General features: G+C 40.1%; 1 protein-coding gene and 1 long non-coding RNA gene across 17 annotated transcripts in view; one reads left to right on the top strand and one right to left on the bottom strand.

Moving 5' to 3' along the window:
• Positions 12,690–17,010, bottom strand: LOC110404677. The gene is made up of 2 exons (XR_002442447.1): positions 16,420–17,010; positions 12,690–13,697 (listed from the first exon to the last, which is right to left on the bottom strand). It is a non-coding gene; the product is annotated as an uncharacterized LOC110404677 (long non-coding RNA).
• Positions 17,085–18,497, top strand: part of CACNA2D3 (calcium voltage-gated channel auxiliary subunit alpha2delta 3) — a 422,632-nt gene continuing 421,219 nt past the window's right edge. For 7 of the 16 annotated variants that reach the window (XR_002442442.1, XR_002442444.1, XR_002442443.1 and 4 more), the window contains exons 1-2: positions 17,085–17,731; positions 18,345–18,426. Coding sequence is in view for 10 of the 16 variants with exons in the window: in XM_021409181.1 (XP_021264856.1) it covers positions 17,613–17,731; positions 18,345–18,426 (201 nt within the window). In the remaining 6 variants the exon portion in view is untranslated. The remainder of the gene's footprint in view (positions 17,732–18,344; positions 18,427–18,497) is intronic. The other 9 variants (XR_002442446.1, XR_002442445.1, XM_021409185.1 and 6 more) reach the window with 6 other exon arrangements.

Below are 18,497 nucleotides of genomic sequence, written 5' to 3' on the forward strand. Positions count from 1 at the left end.
CAGCCTGTTGTTGTTTCTATGTAATACTTAAGATGAATAAGAACTATTGCTCTGGGTGAGAGATGCTGGATACTGTTTTATACGTGGAAAGGAATTGTAGTCAGTTTTCATGAAGTACAGCATCTGAACAGATAGATGCTTTTGAAAATCGTGGCAGATGTCTATCTCTATTTATAGGTGCTTGAACAACATTTTAGAGTCTAGTCTGAAATAAGAAAAGAATAAAAAATAAGAAAACAAAAGCCAACTCTAAAAGTATTACTTAAATCCTGATTTGAAGATGCTGATTTGGCAGATACCTTGTCTTCTGCCTCCTTTGGTTTAAACTCCTTTTTAAGATGTGAAGGAAGGCTCAAGAACAGAGTGGAAAATTTTTGGGCCTTGGTATGTGGTGACTCTGACCTCTATGATGAAATTGATTGATGTTCTTTGTGACACTGTCCAGAACTCCCTGCCAAGCAACCTTGGCTGTTGTTCCACAGGAAAGAAGGGGGAAAAAAGACCTGGGGGTGAGGCTGAATGAGCAAGCTTGCTAATCTTTTTATTTATTTTTATTTTTTTTTTTGCTCTGAGAGAATAACACAACAATCATCTGTGTAACTAGAGGTAAATTGGGCATCTTCTGGGGGATGATGCCTTCACGTGAGTTGCTGTTAAGTATCTGTTGGTAGGATGCCAGCCCTATAATGTTCACTAGATAAGTTGTTTAAATTCTAGGCCACCATTTTTGTTTGCCATTCAGACACTTTGCCATTACTTGGCCTGCTTGTTCTTATTAAAAGTAAGTGGTTTACCCAGGATGAACTAAATCCCAATGATCATTTTGATCTTAATACTTATGAATGGGTGAAGGGTAGCAGCAGCTTAACAGTAAAACGAAGTTCTGATAGAAAATACTAAAATTACTGTAAAAGTGGTAAAAATTAACCAGAGTTGAAGTACCAACAGTATAATCAAGGTCTGCTTTGCAAGATGAACTACAACAGGGAGTACTTCTATCTTATTTTTATGTGGCAACAGGCAATACATGACTTGATACATGACTAGATACACTATGCAGTAGGATGGATACTTTTTTTGGAAGGTATCTGTCCTTCTTGCACATACATTGTACAGCACTTTCGCTTCCATCCTTCCATCCCAGAAGAGCTGTGAAAGCAGCTAATACAAAGCATCCATTTTCTTTCCATCTTGAGTATTTAGACTAGAGAGAATTAAAAATACCTTATTAGATACCTTAATCTTCGAAAAGATTAAGTTGCCTTCCTAGGCAAGTCCAGGGTGACTACACTAATAAGATACTGGTAACCACCACAGAACAAATGTAGTCACGAGGTTTAAAAAAAAAATATCTGAAATCCTTGAGGACCATAATTTTGTATTTAATATACTTTTTTTCCCACTTGGATTGATACTTTCTAATGGCAAGTTTTTCAGAAGTAAATATCATTTCTGCTGTTGGTTTCAAGATCTTGAAAGTTTTAACTAGCATTTACTTTTGCTGATGCTGTGATTTTTCTGCTTAGGCAGTAACACAGATACCCTGATCTCTATTGATTGGGTTCTGATACTCCTATCATCCTAGTTCACATATTTAATGTTTAAATGGTAAATTATTCTGGAATGACACTATACAAAACATAGAATAATTCCCTCCTGGAGAGACTCAGCTGTCGGAATGAGAAGGTACTGTGAGTTTCCTAATAGTAAGTAATAGTTTTTTTTCAGTCTGAAGGTTTACTAACCTGCTCCTTAGAGACTGACAGCTTTGATTCACTTCCTGCAGGCATGTAACTATTACTAGTATCGCTGTTTGCCACTTTACAATTTAATTAACACAAAGTTGCCAAGTTTTTGAAGTAGCCTAAGGCTTCAGCTAGGACGAAACATGCTAAATATGCTCTACTAATGCCACCTGCTGATGCTTAGAGTACATATCTGCTTGCAGTTTCATTTTATGTGAAGTTACATGCAATCCTCTATCCATTCAATGAATAACTTTTTGCACGCTGTCCTGGTGTTATTATAGTTCCATAGTAATGAATTAGTTCCACTTCTCATTCTAGCTTGCAGTAATTTAGTTTTAGTTAGAGTAGCTCTGGAATTATAATTCTAGCTGTTAAAAAAAAAAAAAAGTACCAAAGAAAAAGCGTTGTCCTTGTTCTCACTGTGTAGTAGCTGCATGCATTGTTAAACATAAGAGTTAGTGATCTTATGAAACTGTGATGAATTGTTCATTGTATCTTACGGTCTATCAAAGACTTACTTTGTGCATCTGTGAGTATGAGAACTTGCTTGTAGCTCTTGGGCCTGCATGCAACACTGCAGTAAAGAAGTTTTTGCTTCCTCTCTCTCTGTAGCAGAGAGCACATGTCCAACACATTCCTGATGATTAATATTACGAATGCAATATAAAATGGTGATTTATTTTTGGGGAAAAAAGTGATAGACTAAAACATATCATGCATGGACTTAAATTACTGCAAGAGGATTCACACCACTTTAGCAAGAAAAAGAAATTGAAATAAAGTGAATAATGAAGATAGGGCCAAGTAGGTGCTTTTGTTGTTGTTTTGTTGGTTTTGTGTATCTGAAGAACAGTACATTTTTTAAAGCATGCATTTTGGAAGCAACTGGAAGTTACTCCATATAAATGTACACCAGAACTAACACCGTAAGGCTATTGCTCTTTGTACTTAATCTGTTCTCTGTTGGAATGGATACTGGATATTCCTGCATCTTGTAGTGGACTTGTTCCAGTGGCTACTCTAAGCAAATAGTACAACTGATCTGCAAAAGCAGAAATGGATGTAAATAGTGAAGTTAGAGATGGCTGGTAATGATCAGGCAGTGGGGTTTTTGTTGTTGTTGTTGTTATTGTTTTTTTTTTTAATTTAAGGCATCTTTTATTCCATTCCTCACAACTTTCACAAATTCAGTTCTTGTGAAATATAATTCCTTTCTGTCATCTTTGGTTGTTCTTTTTCTATGTGAAGTTTTTAGTAATTAAGAGACAAATATTCAGATTTGAGTTTTCCTGCGCTTTGTTTTGGAAACACATCTTGTGGCTTAAAGTACAAAAATGAGTCAGGACCTCTGATGGGCACAGTACTAAGCCCCTGTCAAACTGAATTGCTTCCTGTGTTGGTCTTCCTCTGTGGGAAGGTGAGTGTATTTAACAGGGATATTGAACTTGTGCTGTAGCGCTTGCCCTCTGAATTTGAAAAACACTACTGTTGTCAACAAAAATAAAAATAAAAAATATGAGTTGATGCTTGCTTTGTTACTTTAACATTGCAATTTACCTTCCTTTTTTGAGAAGAAAATAGTTCTTTTTTTTCCCTGATTTTATCATCTTAATTACCTCAACTTCTACTTGGCAGATAATTGCTTATAAATAAGTTCAGTTTTAAATTCATCTCTTAATTTCTGAAAGAGAAGGGGCTGAGCGAAGGAAAGGAAGACTGAATAGTCTGATTTCCTTAAAGTATCCTGAAGCTGTTTCTGTTTGCAGGTTCTGAGTTTGAGAAGATGATTCTGCTGCATTTTAATTTTGTGAAACCACAGGCAAAATAGGAGTAGTGCCTGCTTGTTCCCAGCTGTATTCCTTTCTTCTGCTTGACCACTTCTTTCTGTCTAAAAGTCTGCTGCTGGTCAATACCAGAAGGCAGAAATTTATTGAGAAGAGAAACAATCAATCTGAATTTTAGACTAGATATTATGAAGAAATTCTTTGCTGTGCGGGTGGTGAGACACTGGCGCAGGCTGCCCAGAGATGTTATGGATGCCTCCGCTCTGGAAGCATTCAAGGCCGGGCTGGATGGGGCTGTGAGCAACCTGGTCTAGAGGGAGGTATCCCTGCCTATAGCAGGGGGCTTGGAACTAGATGTTCTTAAGGGTCCCCTCCAACCCAAATCATCCTATGATTCCATGAATTTAGGACTGTTGGGGGAAGGAAACATATTACTAACTTGGAACCCTTGCACAGCAATTCAGGAAAATGTGGACTCTGTGGTACAGTAAACTGACAATTCCATTAATGTCAAGTGGATATTTGAAGTTAACTTAAGTGTTTGACTTAAAATATACTGAATTTCTTGAACTGGGGTAGCTGAAGATATAGGATAGTAGAAGAAACAGATGGGTACAGTTTACCTGAAAGTGGAGTTTCTGCCATTGCAGAAAGATATTGAAGAAACTTGTAGCTGGGTAAAGGGCCTCCTCATGATGCCACACTCAAAGCCAAACCTGACAGCTCTCAGCTTAGTGAGGAACATGGAAAGGAGAATTAAAAACAACTGAAAAGGGAACGATGGTTGCTGTAGTAGTATTTCTGTATTTTAGTTTGTACATTGAGTAATGTGCATGTGTGGACCTGACAAGCATATGTTTGTGGTTTAGACATCCGTGGCTACAGCTGCTCATGCTCCACTTCACTCTGGCCTGGAACATGTGCTTGCCTTCTGTATCTGTCTCTTCTCCCCTTCCCTGTCCCCCAGCGTGACTGGGAGTCATTGTGCTGTGAAATGATGTACTAGCAGTTAGATAATATCGTTACAAGAAATGTGAGGAGAGGAACTTGCACTGACAAGCTGAGAGAGACTTTACATGTTTAGAGACCTGCTGCACCCTCACAGGTACAGTGCAAAGATCAGGCTGTTTTAAAACACTGTCATAGAGAAAATTGGTGCTGAATGATGTGCTCTAACTCTAAAGAGTAGAATTAAGAAGTTCAAAACTCTAGATGTACGATTCTCGATTTGCAGCCTAATGATGGCTTGACTTTTTTCCTCTCCATGTCTTGGTCTTATTTTTCTTTGCTGTATCAGAACACACAAGTACAGTCTTATTCCAACAAGCAAAACAAAGGGGTTTCCTGTGAGTGTCCTTGTGTGTATTTTTTCAAGAGAAGGAGAGACACTCAATGATGGGGTACAAGGAAGTCACGTCTGATCTGCATGCGCTCCATAGAGAATGATGGTTGAATTCTGAATGCACTGTTGGAAGACCAAGGTAGAGTAAAGATGTGCATATCTAACTCGGAGGGTGCTCACATGCATACGAAAAATCGAGCAAACTCCTAACCCAGAAAGATTAAGAGGCATATTTTAGATATACTAACAAAACACTTAACTCACCTTACTTAGCCTGTGAACTTCTGAACTGAGTAAGAAGAGCAGACTTTCTACTGACAAGTTTTCATTAAATTTTAAAATACATATGCAGGTTTGTGGTGTCAGCAAAGAAAATAATTTCTCCTAGCAGGATTCAGAGCCGGGGCCTTGGGATTTGAATAGGTAGGTTGCTGCTCCAGATGTCATGGTTGTGTTTTTTTTATACAGCATTACATCTCCTAGCTAGGAGCTGAGGGCTGCTCCAGTGGAGGCATATTTACCATGTATGTGTAATCTTTACAGTTCACAGTGACTGTTGTCACATTATTTTTAATAGAAAAGGTTTCCCTCTCCACAACAAACAACTTGCAAGCTCACTGCACATTTCTTCTTAACCTCTTGCTGAGCCTTGGCAGCGTGGCCCAATGCAGATTCTGCAGCTGCTTTTCCTTAATGCCCTGGAAATGGCATTATATGGGTGCAGACTTGGTGTTAACCCATGATTGATGTGTTATTTCACTAGGTAACTTCCTATGTGTGTGTATTAGTGCAGAACAGATATGTTTCACTGCACACAATAGGTTCATTCTTCACTAGATAAATATAATGTAATTGCAGTTCATTATGTAAATACCCCCATATGAGATTTTTATGGAGTAGTAATGGATTTTGCAGAATATTTTCTCCTATAAAGGGTATGAGTCCATTGATTTTAAAACAATGCAACAGTGCCCATCAGGAGGAAGGCTTCCAAGCCTGCCACTTTTATTGTTACTTGGTCTGACTTGATTTGAACTGAGGAGAACAGTTCTGTCTATTCGAACACCTAACCACCTACTATTTGGGGCAGGAGGGGAAAGGAAAATGAGGTAGTCCATTCTTCATATGCTTCCCAATTTTTCAATAAACAAATCAGTTGTTCAATAGGAAAAAAAAACCTTAACAGAATTAGACGATGCTTTTAAATTTTGGAAATAGTACTGATTAAGCAGTGATGATGGGTAAGAAAACCAAATGAAGGTCTACTTGGTGTCATAAAAGACTGTATGTCATATATGTAGTTTTTAAATTTTTTTAAGTATGTAGTCTTGGAAAGTGAGATATAGTGGAATTGAAGAGAAGCATTCCCCTAAACGAAGAGAAAGGAGGGTTAAGAGAATGTGATAGAGAAGAAATTAAGGTCCAAAAGGTGCAACACCGAAAAGGATTTTTTTAACCTGAGATATTAAAAATGTATATACACTTGTTATACAGAATAATTTTAATTCCAATCTTCTCAAGTTTTCGTATTTAACTGCAGCTTTGTGGCTAGGTTTTGCTTGCTGGCATGAAAAAAGAACAACCGCAACAAAAACCAGCCAAATAAACTGAAAATAACAGCAACAAAAGAGGCCAAACACCCACTTAAAAAACAACAACAACAAAAGAACCCCCCCAAACTTGTCTGTGCTTCCTTTAAAGCTCTTCTGCTTGTATAATATAGTAGCACATCCCTAGTTCCTGGGCAATAAAAACTAAATGAGTGAAAATTTACTTTGGCATTACTGGTATGTTCTTCTGTTCTGTAAACAGAAAAGTGTCTTTGCTCCTTATGCTGTCTGTAAACAAAAAGGTGCACAAAGAATGCTGAAGTTGGTCAGCTCTGTGAAAGGGAAGGTTGCACATCATTGTGAAGACAGATCTTTGTTGAGTCATGGAGAATCCCAGCCAATACTGTCATGTATCTGGAGAACTCTAATATGTCTCTGAAATATCAGCATATACAAAACAGAAGCCTTTGTGTGCTTTGCTATAGCTAAGTTACTTACATATTGAGCAAAATCTATAATGAGAAAAATAGTTCAAACTGACTTATAAAAACAGTTCAAGTCTATAATTGAATGAAAGGAGAAGCCAAATAGCACAGCTGCTTTATGTAATGGCTAGCCTGTCTTCAAACAACTCGGCTGTGAAATGATGCAAGCCTTGAGATTATTACTTGTCCCCACTGGCAATTTGTATTCTCAAAGTGTGTGTGTGTGTGTATGTGCACTTCTGTATTTCGGCCTTGGGTGGGGGAGGCAGGATGCTTGGTGGTGTTCTCTGTGCCTGTTGTGGCAAATGAGGTTGGCTGGAACACTTGAGCTTTTCTAAATAAATCCCCTAGTCACTTCATCTACTATTTTTTAAAAATGTAAAACTCTGATTTTCTTGGTAATACAGTTAGGGCAAGATGCCCAGGAAGATAACATATGTTGTCTTCAACTACTGCAGTTCCACAGTCTTAGATATTTCTTGAAGCAGCAACTGCTGCTCTAAGGAATGCTGCTTGAAGTGTCTGCTGTTGTGGAGCGCTGCTTTTCTGTGATAACAGAAGTGCATTATTAGACATCACCCAGGACAGTATGAGAGATGTTCAGCTTCGCTAAAGCATTGTATTGACTGTATGCATCAGTAGGCTTAAGGCTGAACACATGCTGATTACATCCACAGTAACTTCACACGTTGTCTCAGATAACTGATAGCAGCTTTTTGTTTACCTGATTTTGGAGAACTTGTCTCTTCAGAACTTTGCAGTTTCTCAGCAGTGTGGTGGCTACTTTTCCTTGCTTAGGGTTAATTTGTTTGGTTAACCAACACAGGCAATCCCCTATCACTAGACTGTAACAAAAGCCATTCCACATGTTCTCCAGTTGTTCCTTTAGTGATGTAGATAGCTTGGACTAAAGTAAATACTCAGAAAAAGCATTTAGTTGCAATGTTGTTTTCCCCCCACCATCTCTTGCACTCAGTGTGTGTTTGCGTGCAAGCATGTCTCCTTTAGTAAAACTTTTCATCTCTTAGCAGACTAAGGGCAAGGATTAGAGAGTTAGTAATGCCAACCACTGCCCATTTTCACATGAAGGGAGCACGATTTTGATGGGGACAGTATTTGCATCAGGACTGAGAAGGCTGGAAACTTGTTATCTGGAAGTAAGAGAATGGCACAAACCTTGTAGGACATGGTGTGCAGCATTCAGATAAAATGCACCAGCAAAGAAGCAAACTTAGCAATGATTGATGACGTTCAACTATTATATAGACTTGTGTATGAGGAACTGGAAGAAAACATTCTCGTCTCAAAGTTTGTTCAGTGGCACCCATCTGAGACATACACTGTTTGGCAAGCCTTTGTGGTTAACTGTTACCATGATCACAGTGGTAAGAGTAACATATGTGGTTGGGCAACCAGAAGAAGCTGGTTTCAGCTGTAGCTCCTTGTGGCCCTCCAGGTAATGACTTGTACCGGCAAGAGAGCCTGGAGGAGATAAGGATGAGGTTAGATAAGCTCAAAACTCTCACCATCCCTCTTCTCTCTCTGATAAAAACAGTATACATATGAAGAGGGCAAAGATGGGTACTCTCATGTTAGTATTAAGGAAGTCCCCTTCTCCACTGCCAAGTTGGCCAAACTAAAGAAGGATTTTGGTTGCACCTCTAGGGAGGGATTGGAGACAGAGAATGTATAGAGAGTGTCCGTTACTGGGGGAGACCAGATCTGATTGACTGAAAAGGAAGTGGAGTGTTACTGGGGACCCAGGGTATTTTTACTACTGGTAACCACTGCACCCTGTGGTCCCTAACACAAAGAGCTGCTTATTGGGCAGGTGGATTAAATCTCCTGGAATGAGGAGACCCCCTCACTATTAATGGGACCATGGGCCAACTAGTGGAAAGTGTCCAAAAGGCAGTCTGCCTTCAGAAGTATGATAGGGAACTCTGACCCTATCGGGAATCCCCTATGATTATGCCCATGGATCCAGAGACTCATTTGATAAAGCGACTCTCAGAGTCATTAAAACCAACAGGCATACGATTGCACTTAATACAAGTGATGTCCCAAGGAGAGAGGTTCCAGGCAGCCCTGGAGGGCTTGGTCGCTCCCAATTCACAGTGCCTAACTGAGAAGGGATAGACATGGGGAGGGGTAGAGCAGGAACTGATCAATTATGGCTGAAAATGTGGTTATAGCCTGAACAAAAAGAATTAAGGAGAGCTGCTAAGTCTGAACAAAAGGGAGTAAGGTGAGCTGTGACAGGGCCCTCAACTAACCCTCCTGGGTCACTAGGCGATGGGTCCAAAAATATCTAATTTGCAGTGAAGCAGAGTGGCAGAAATATTGACCATGTATGTAATGGCTTCTGGACCTTGGGATAATGAAAAGGCATCCCTGGGGAAGGTTTTTCATCTGTTTTCTGGATGCTAATGGATGCTGTTCCTACTGTGCCTTCCAGGTTCCCTTCTCACCCTGCTCCTCTTCGAGGATGCTTATGGTGTTGCCAGCACCACTGTTTTGGGCAGGCATCTTCTTCAGGTTGATATTTGTAACTGCTCATGCTGACCCTATCACACACACTGGGTGGCCTTGATCCCATGCTTATGTTAAGCATACTGAAAGTATGGGACTGATTTCTAACAAAGGCTTGACCCTCTCAGCTGTGGTCATGCACGGAAATGAAATACACTCAGAAAATGAATGGAGCCAGGATAGTACTGACTGATTTCCCCCATCTCCTGGGGAGAGTTGATTTCATCCTCCATGAAAATGAAGGAGGTCCTTTCAAACAATGCATGAGATTTGGAGGGCTTGAGAATTGCACTTTTCTAATACATCTTTTTTTTTTTTTTTGAGAGCTCCTTGGTAAGTGGCATATCTTATTAACTAAACATCACCTTTGTGTTAAGGATGGCGTCACCAGCCTTTCGTAGCTCTTAAAACAGAATTGCTTTGCTCACATATATCAAGTCCTTAATCTAAGTGTAATGTATTAATCCTTACACTTTCAACAAATTGAAAATTAAATGACTTTTAATGACTAATGATTTTAATGATTAAAATAAGAGGGCAATTCAAAGCATTGATGTAGACTACTGCTTTTACTGTTCAGAAAAGTTTGGCACAGGGCTGTTTCTTGTTTGGTCTTTGCTATAGCCTGCCTTGTATTGGTTGTTTGCAATTAGAATCATAGTGGTAAAATGGCATTTGAATTTTGCAGTCTTATGAAAGAAGGCTATATTATGACCCGAACTTGTTTATCTTATTGTTTAAACAGAGATGCTAATTTAAAAGTGATGAGCATAGCAGCCTGAGTGTCTTTCTTGCAATGTTAGTGGCGTTATGATGCATTAACAGCCTGTAAAATAGCAATGCGTGCTCTTGCAAGTATTTTTTCCTTACACATACTAGTGTATTAATTTTGCTTTTACTTCATATCATTTAAGCATACACCTGCTTCAATGTATTTTTCAAAACTAATAGATCTACTACTCTTAGGAAGAGAAGCCTGAGCTTCCAATGCATGCAATATTGAGCATAGAAGTAGAATTGGGCCACTAGACACAAGTCAGAATCTGAAATACCAAAGCAAGAAGGAAACTATATTGTAGTTTTTCTGTGATAGGGTATTATTCTTTGTGATGACAGAGGGATTTGTAATGATCAAGTCCGACATTTCTGCTGACTTAGGGTATTGGAGGAGTAGTATCCTACTAGATCTATTTCATTTGCCTAGAGGCAGCAGCAAGGTTTCAACTAATGTTCACTAGAACATCTAGCCTCCTGTATTGGTGGTATGATGGAGAAAGGAACCTGAACTTGGTCTTTATCCACAGTGAACAGTAACCACTGAAGATGGGAAATCTGATTCACATAAAGCAGTAAGTCTTAAATAGGTTGTATAAGATTGGTGTTGTGAAGTTGAGACAACTAATGAATTGCCTAAGCTATTTTATTCAAGGATAAATAAATGAATCTTAAATGCTGAATGCTAGTTAAGGAATGTACTTAGCACTTCCTAATATTATTTTAATCCAATTAGAGCCTATTTGCCTTTTGATAATTCTTTGTTATCTTACTCTGCAATTGTGATCAGGTATTCAACAAAACCTAATATCCTCTCTTTATGGGATTTTTTTTGTTGACTTTTTTGTAGTAAGTCAGTGGAATTCATTATCATAATGCTTGATTTTTAATGTATGCTATTTCCAATAGTATTTTAAAGGAACTTTGATTTTTCAGCATTGATGTTCATGGTAAATAAACAAGACGCATCAGAATGACAGAGCAGAAGTATATCACAATCTAGCTAGTGCTGCCATAGAATTATACAAGACGCATATTCTGTAATATTCATAAGCAGCACTGAATTGAATAAAACACCAGTTCATTGATCTGATATTCAAGACTTCAGAAAAGTCACATTTTCACCTCAAATTCATCCTTGCGATTAATCAGAGTGACAGAATTATAGGCCACTGAAGTACTTAATGGCTCTCTCTACATGATCACTTGGCATAGTGATGTCTTGTGGACAAAAAGCCGTTTTATATTTCAACTTTGTAGTACAAAAAGTATTTTGAAAATAATGAAACATTAGTCTGAAGTTTGCAGGTTGCATTCAGCTGGGTGGTTGGAAACATACCCTGAAGACAATGGATCAATGGAAGTCAAATCACCCATTGGTGCAAAAGAAGCTGTCTTTGAAAGAGTCTGCTCAGTATTGCTTTCCTCTGTTTCTGAGTAGGTTTCCAACCAATCATCATTTTTGGTACCCAGTGTCTGTGTCACTAATCCTGCAAAGACCTGAAGTAACAGCAATACTTTTCCTTACCTTTGAAGTCTGTGCTTTGGATTCAGAGCCAGACTTGGGGACCCTTTTCAGAGGAATTTGCGAGGTTTAGATGAACATTCACAGACCATTGTAGATGTTACTAAGGGTTTCATTCCAGTGTACAGACAGTAGTGGATTAGCACTGATATACATTTTGACCTTTGATCTCCATTTGTATCTTCAGAGGAAAATGCTGGTTTTGTTTGTTTCCATAGTATTGTCTCTATTATGTTAGCATTCTCAATTACAGTTTCTCATTTTTAGGTCCTATCTTCAGTTTTGAAGTGTTCTGAATGCACTGAAAGCACTAACGTTTACAACCTAGCAGTAGCCTTGGGAGATAAAGAGTAATTTATTTGTGCAGAGGAGAGTTCATTTCCTAGACTGATGCTCAAAAGAAACCAAGTGCAGCCTTTGTCTTAATAGTTGAAAATTCAAAATAAAAAAGAAAGCTTATGTAAAATGGCACAAACAGACTAGAGCTACAGTGGACTGCTGAAATTGGATTTGGTTAGCTATAAACATCATTAGCTTAAAGCATTCTAGCTTACCATGCGGTGTGAGCTCTCATAGGCTGGGACGTGATAATGCTTTGCTCTTTTACGTTTTAACTCCTTGTGGAGATGCTAAAAGCCAGCTGAATATAGGCTTTGTAGAAGCTAAATTAACCATGCATTCCCTGAGGGCTTATGGTGAACTGTGAGGTTTATTTGGTGGTGTAGTGTGCTAAGAAAAACATGACAGTAACCTAAAATGCTTTTCATTAATTGTACGTATTAGAATTTTGAGTCTTTTGAGGTTGTATTTATTTTTATGTACCAGATTTTGATTACCTGTAAACATGGGTTGCATATCCTTCATACTGTGAACTATTATTTTTCAATTTGATGCAAATGGTCTAAGCAAACTAGATGATGACATTATGAACTTGCTTACAAAACACTGATAAGATTTAGAATTTTTGTACCATTTTTATTTTTCCAAGGCACTAGCTCATGCACATAATGTGGAATTGTGCTCATTTAATCCAGTGGGTAATGTTATTTGACCTCAATCTTTGTCATAAGTGGATTGGAAATAGTCAATAAGCAGGCATTCCCATACCAATGAAAGACTTAAAACTTATCACACGGGACCTTCATAACATTCAAAGAGGATGTGTACATGTATGTAGTCTCTACAGAATATGTCTAATAAGCAGTCTCTCACTCTCTGATGTACAGCTCACTTGAAACAAGTAAACCTGCATTCTCACTGCATGCAAACACTACTTGATGAATGCTTCCACCATGGGGTTGTTTCCAAATAAATCTGGAGCATTCAGATCTTGCCTTTTATCTGACATTCTTGAAGTGCTTTGTAAAGCTGAGATGTCCTTTGTTATCCCACTATGTCTCCTGTCTTTGTTTCCCTTTGTATATAAAACACACTAAGAATTAAGAGAGAAGTTGCATACAGGTTAAAGGCTGGAAGGATGTTCAGTAGAGAACATATTAAATTGCTTACTGCATAAGGTGGCTACTTCCTCTTTTTTTTTTTCCTGTCTCTTCTGCTTTCTCTACTTAAAGGGTCACTATTTTTGAAGAATATTTCAGAGGTGTAAGCGTGGGGGCATATTTTCAGCTCTTAGCCCAAACAAAAAAATGCGCAGTGGTGAACACATCTGAAGATTTGAAGCTTGATGTTTAGAACCACTGTGTAATACACCACAAAGCAATTAATAACACCATCGTATGCTGTGTAGTTAGGACTTGCTTGTCTATTTTTACAGTAATTGAATTTTATGATATATGTTGTAGATAGCAAATCTGATGGATTTCCTCCTCCCCCACCCCTCCTTTTTTATTAATAACTTTCAGTAGAGATCACTTGCATCTTCAATGAGACTTTTAGCACTTTAGCCTTCTGCATTTATTTTCCTCTTTAGATAAAATTCATTGTAGATAAGAAGTATCTGAAAAGAAATACAATAAACGTTTGTGTTAATTATATCATTTCCTCCTACTCTTCTCCCCTGCAACATATGTTCTCCTCTCTCTACACATCGCCATTGAGTTTTTCTTTTTATTAGGGCTTGATACGTGCCTAATCAAAGACCTCAAATTATGCTCTGATGGTACAAATACGACCCTATTCCTGTACCCTTCTATCAGCTTAAATATATCTAGAGGTAGACAGAGGAAGTTACTCTGTGCAGCTATATACAGGACTTTCCCTTAGTCTGCATTCCCTACTTCAGTCTGTGTCAAATCTCATGCTACTGTTTGCACTTGATCTGTTTTGCAAGTTTTTATTTAGTCCTCTGGTTATTTTTCTGAATGTGATCCACAGCAAAAGCTGTGGACATTCATCAGCCCATGCCCATGACTTTCTATTACAACACTTGATATTTCATGTGTCCATGTTTCTTTTTTTCTGCCTTCATGGAGAAAGCAGATTTCTTCATTTTCTGAAAAACTAAAATGATGATACTTGATCATCAGAGAGAGTGTGAGATAAGGTGAAATTTTCCCATTTTAAAAAGGGGAGTGGGGGATGAGGTTTATGTATGGGGGCCTCTGCTGCTTCTGAGATCACTGGCATGTAAATAACTTGCCTACATGCACTGCTAAGATGCCACTTCTGTTTTGGTGGCATTGCTCCCATCACTTCTTTGATCAATTATCTATACATAACGTTTTTCTAGCAGGAACAGCACTTCACTGCTGAAATGGGGAGAATATTTTTTCTATGAAAGCCCGAGTACATGGTAGAAATGCTGTATTACTTCCAAAATAGAAGGTATTATACTTCTCTGAAATTCAGTTTTCCTTCTGACTCTGTTCCAGGATATAAGGCTATAACTAATAATGATGCACACTGTTACAACCCCATTATAAAGATCTGAAACCTTTCAGCATTAATTTACTTCTTAAAAAATTTTTATTTTCCCCCTCCTATTTACATGCCGTGGTCCTCATGCATACTTTAGGGGAAGTTTCTGCATCTGACTTGTAAGGACAACATGGCGAGGGGGGCAGGGTGTAACATCAGCTTTTAACCTGATGTTCTGGCTGCAGTGATCTGCATACCAGGCATAGCCAGTAGTAGTCAGGCCAGGATGCGATATGAGCCCTCTTCTTTTGTGACAGGAGATGTTGCCACTGCTGGAGGCTTATACATACATGTGTTAAACCGCTGCTGTGGCATATGGTGGCTTTTCAGTCACTGAACTATTGAAAGGAACCAAATAACTGCCTGAACTTACTAGTGCGCATCAATGAAAGATGCAGGAAGTACTCCGTGGTATAACGCGTACAAGTGCCTGTCAGTGCTAAAGGTGGTGGTGGCTGTTCTTGTACTGAATATTATCAGTGTATTTTTAAACTGTTTTTTCCCCGAGATTAGTGATAGTAGAAATAAGATCTTTAATATAAGGAATATAAAGGAATGTAATTGATCATTTATACATGGCAAACGTATAAAATGTGAATCTGATATGATGTTAAATGTTCGATAAATGTAAATACAGTCAAGGTTATACAAGTGCCTGTTGTCTTTTGATGACAAGAATTAGTGAGTGTTTTAATGCATGTTAAATCTCTCTGGCTATTGAACACAGACACATTGTATGTGCTTTCAGAAAGTTTCTAGGGCTTCCAATAATTCTTTGAAGTATGAAGCTAGCTCTTGCTTGTCATCAGCGAACTGCATACTGACCTGAGGCAGGTGAAGAACTATCTAAATGTAAAAGTGAAGGTTGAGTCTCACAAGTTAGCATTACACATTTCTGTGCTGACACAGTTTTGAAAATACAGTTAAAAAAAAAAAAAGCTGAACACAAGTAGTTAGGCAGCCCACTGCTCCTATTTCATCCCTTGTCCTGAAAAGATAGTGTTGCTTATGTAACACATTCAAAGGAGCACGTAATTCATTATGTATGGTTAGTCAGCCATGTGCATTTTTACATTTCTGCCTGTAGGTAGGCTGAACACCTGGTGACATGGCAGCATATTTAAAACACTGTTTAGAAAATCCCCAGCACAGCTCTGAGCACTTTCAAAATGGTTGAATAATAGACAAAATAACCCCAGCATCCCTCCTGACAGCTTCCTTCATCTGAAGGCAGTAGTATGGGGAGAAACAAATACTTTCTGTCCCTGAGAGATGGTCAACGTGTGACGAAAGCTGCAGCATGCTATGACTCTTGTTCCGTACGGTACAGTTTACCTAAGACAGTCTTTCTGTCTTTAAACTTCCAGCTTCTTTTGAGAAAGCAGAAAGCTTCCAGGAGCCAGGTGTTGAACAGAGATTTTGATGTTTTAAGGCAAACTGTGCAGTGATCTTAACAATGGTAATGCGGGGAAAAAATACAAGTACTTACATTGCTAGTTTAAAGACAGAAAATGTTAAATGAGTACAGCACATAGAGGCAGAGTGAATATTTTGAGGAATACTCTAAACAGGAGGGGGAAGAAACAAGAATCCTGGAGCGGATGCTGGAGCAACGGGTGATGTAAGGATGACTCAGCCCGTGCTCAGCTCATCTCCAGGTTTTGCCATGCTTATTTACATTAAAGTTCAATTGCTATTCTTAAGTCCGTGTGTTTAGTGGAAAGTGAGAAAGAAGCAGAGGGAGAGAGGCAGAAGAGAAAGGAAGGAGGGAAGGCTTTAAAACGCGATAACAACAAAAATACCTGGACCAATCCCTCCTGCTCCCCACGCCGCTCGCTCCGTGGAGGAGCTTGTCATCCTATGCTCGCTCTATAGAGGGGATTCTTCTGCGAGCAGAAATTAATAATTTATTCACGGGCTCGAGTCGGTTAGCCCGCATTGATTCACTTATGCTGCATTTCTTTTCATTCACAAGCCTTCGCTAGTCCCCATCTCTCGGATAGTGCCTCGCTGCAGCGCTCCGGCGTGGGAGGAAGCAGCGAACGTGCCGCCGCGCACAAGGACGGGCTGTGCGGGACGCGGTTCCATGTGCGAGCCTCACCTAGAGCCGGGACCCGCCTCGCTCCGGCATCCCGCTGCCCGCTGGCACCGCCGCTTCGGCGGGGCTCGGCGCTCCGCTCCCGGCGGGGCGGGGGGTTTAGCCCAGGGCTGGGCGTGGGCCGAGCCCGGCCGTGCTGCCCGGCCTGCACCCGCCCGTCATGCGGCGCTGCCCCGCCTGAATTGGCCGCGTCCCCGCCGGGTGGGCACAGCCCCCCCCCAAAGCCGCCCTGGCTCAGCCCCCGGCAACGTGCGGCGCTCTGCTCTCCTCTTCTCCCTGCGAGGGCTCAACTCCACTTTCATCTCCTCCAGACTTTGGCTGCTTTTGCCATCCGGAGGCTCCCTCCCGCCGGTCCGGCTCCTCCTGTGCCTGCCTCTCTCCGCGCTATCCCGTTAAAAGGCTGCAGCTGCCGCTCGCTGAGCCAGTCGTTGTTGACTCCGTCTGGGATGAAGGCTGGAGGTTACCGGCGAGGGAAAGGAGACCTCTAGGCAGCTTTCCATTTGCAAAGTGAGCGGTAATTGCGAGGAGACAGCCTCCCCAGTTGGAATCAATAGTCTGCTTTCTTGCTGCTAAGGGCACTTTGGAGCAGTAGTAGGTCACTGAAGTAACTCCAGCACGCTGCTGACTGCGGAGTTGTAAAGAACTACATGCAAGTGGCTGCAGGAGTGCTGGAAAACGCGTCCCTGTTGCCAGGGACGGAATAGTTCTCAAGTCATTAGAGCTTCTGGTCCTCTCCTTCCATTACACAGAGAGGGTCACTCCTGGGAGGGATGAGGATGGAGCAGTGATTCCTCCAAGTGTCGCTCTCGTGGAGGGGGTGACGGTGGCTTTAGAAGCCACCCCCTACTGCTACTAAATTCAGATTTACCTGAATTTCCCCAAATCTCTTCAAGCACAATGCTAGAAAATCTGAATCTTCTTCGGGCTTTTGGGGGTTTTTTCTTTATCTTCTGGACAGCTTTTAACACAGCCTTAATGGATGTGGTTGGATCGGAGCAGCAGATCCCCCTGTCTGTGTAAGTGTTTTCATGGTATTTATCTCAGGACTGTGCTCAAGGATGAGAACTTGACTGCTCAAGTTCCTATTTCTTATTGCAGATATCTGGTTGTTCAAGGCACCTTCGCTCCTCTGTCAGCTATTTCTGAAATCCTAGTCTTTAACACGCTTGGCACCACTTTAATTTTACTCTAGTGCATGTGTTGATGGAGTATGTGGCTGTAGAGCTTTATTTTAAACGCTTCTATTTACTGAAGTTCATATTGTTAAGTCATTCTTACATGAGAAGTTACCATTCAGAACTGTTCTGCTGTTTGATCTGCTCCTTTCCTTTGTGTATAAATACATTGTGCAAAAACATGTTTATGGGCAAGTTGATTGTTTAAATTTTAGAAGTGCAGGTTGGGTGGTTTCGTATCAGAGGCCTCACCTTGGCAGAGCAACTAGCTTGTGCTTGTACTTGAACAGCTTTGCTAATCCTTTGCTGTGCCTAGGTTCCTTTGTGAGCTCTTTAATGCAAAATTGCTTGAATCCTTATGAGTGCAGCTGAAGCTGCTACAGTCTGTGTTGCTTGCTATGACATGTGTATTACATTTCTTCCTGCCTCTTTTTTTTTTTTTTTTCCCTCACAGTGTGAAGCTCTGGGCCTCAGCGTTTGGAGGGGAGATCAAATCTATTGCAGCCAAGTACTCGGGTTCCCAGCTTCTGCAGAAGGTAAGGATCTTTTTGCTTGTAATAAGGAAGGTTTTAAAAGGGAAAATGGAGGCAGATTTAATTTTTTAAAT

This window comes from Numida meleagris, chromosome 11, assembly GCF_002078875.1.
Source record: "Numida meleagris isolate 19003 breed g44 Domestic line chromosome 11, NumMel1.0, whole genome shotgun sequence".
Lineage (NCBI taxonomy): Eukaryota > Metazoa > Chordata > Aves > Galliformes > Numididae > Numida > Numida meleagris.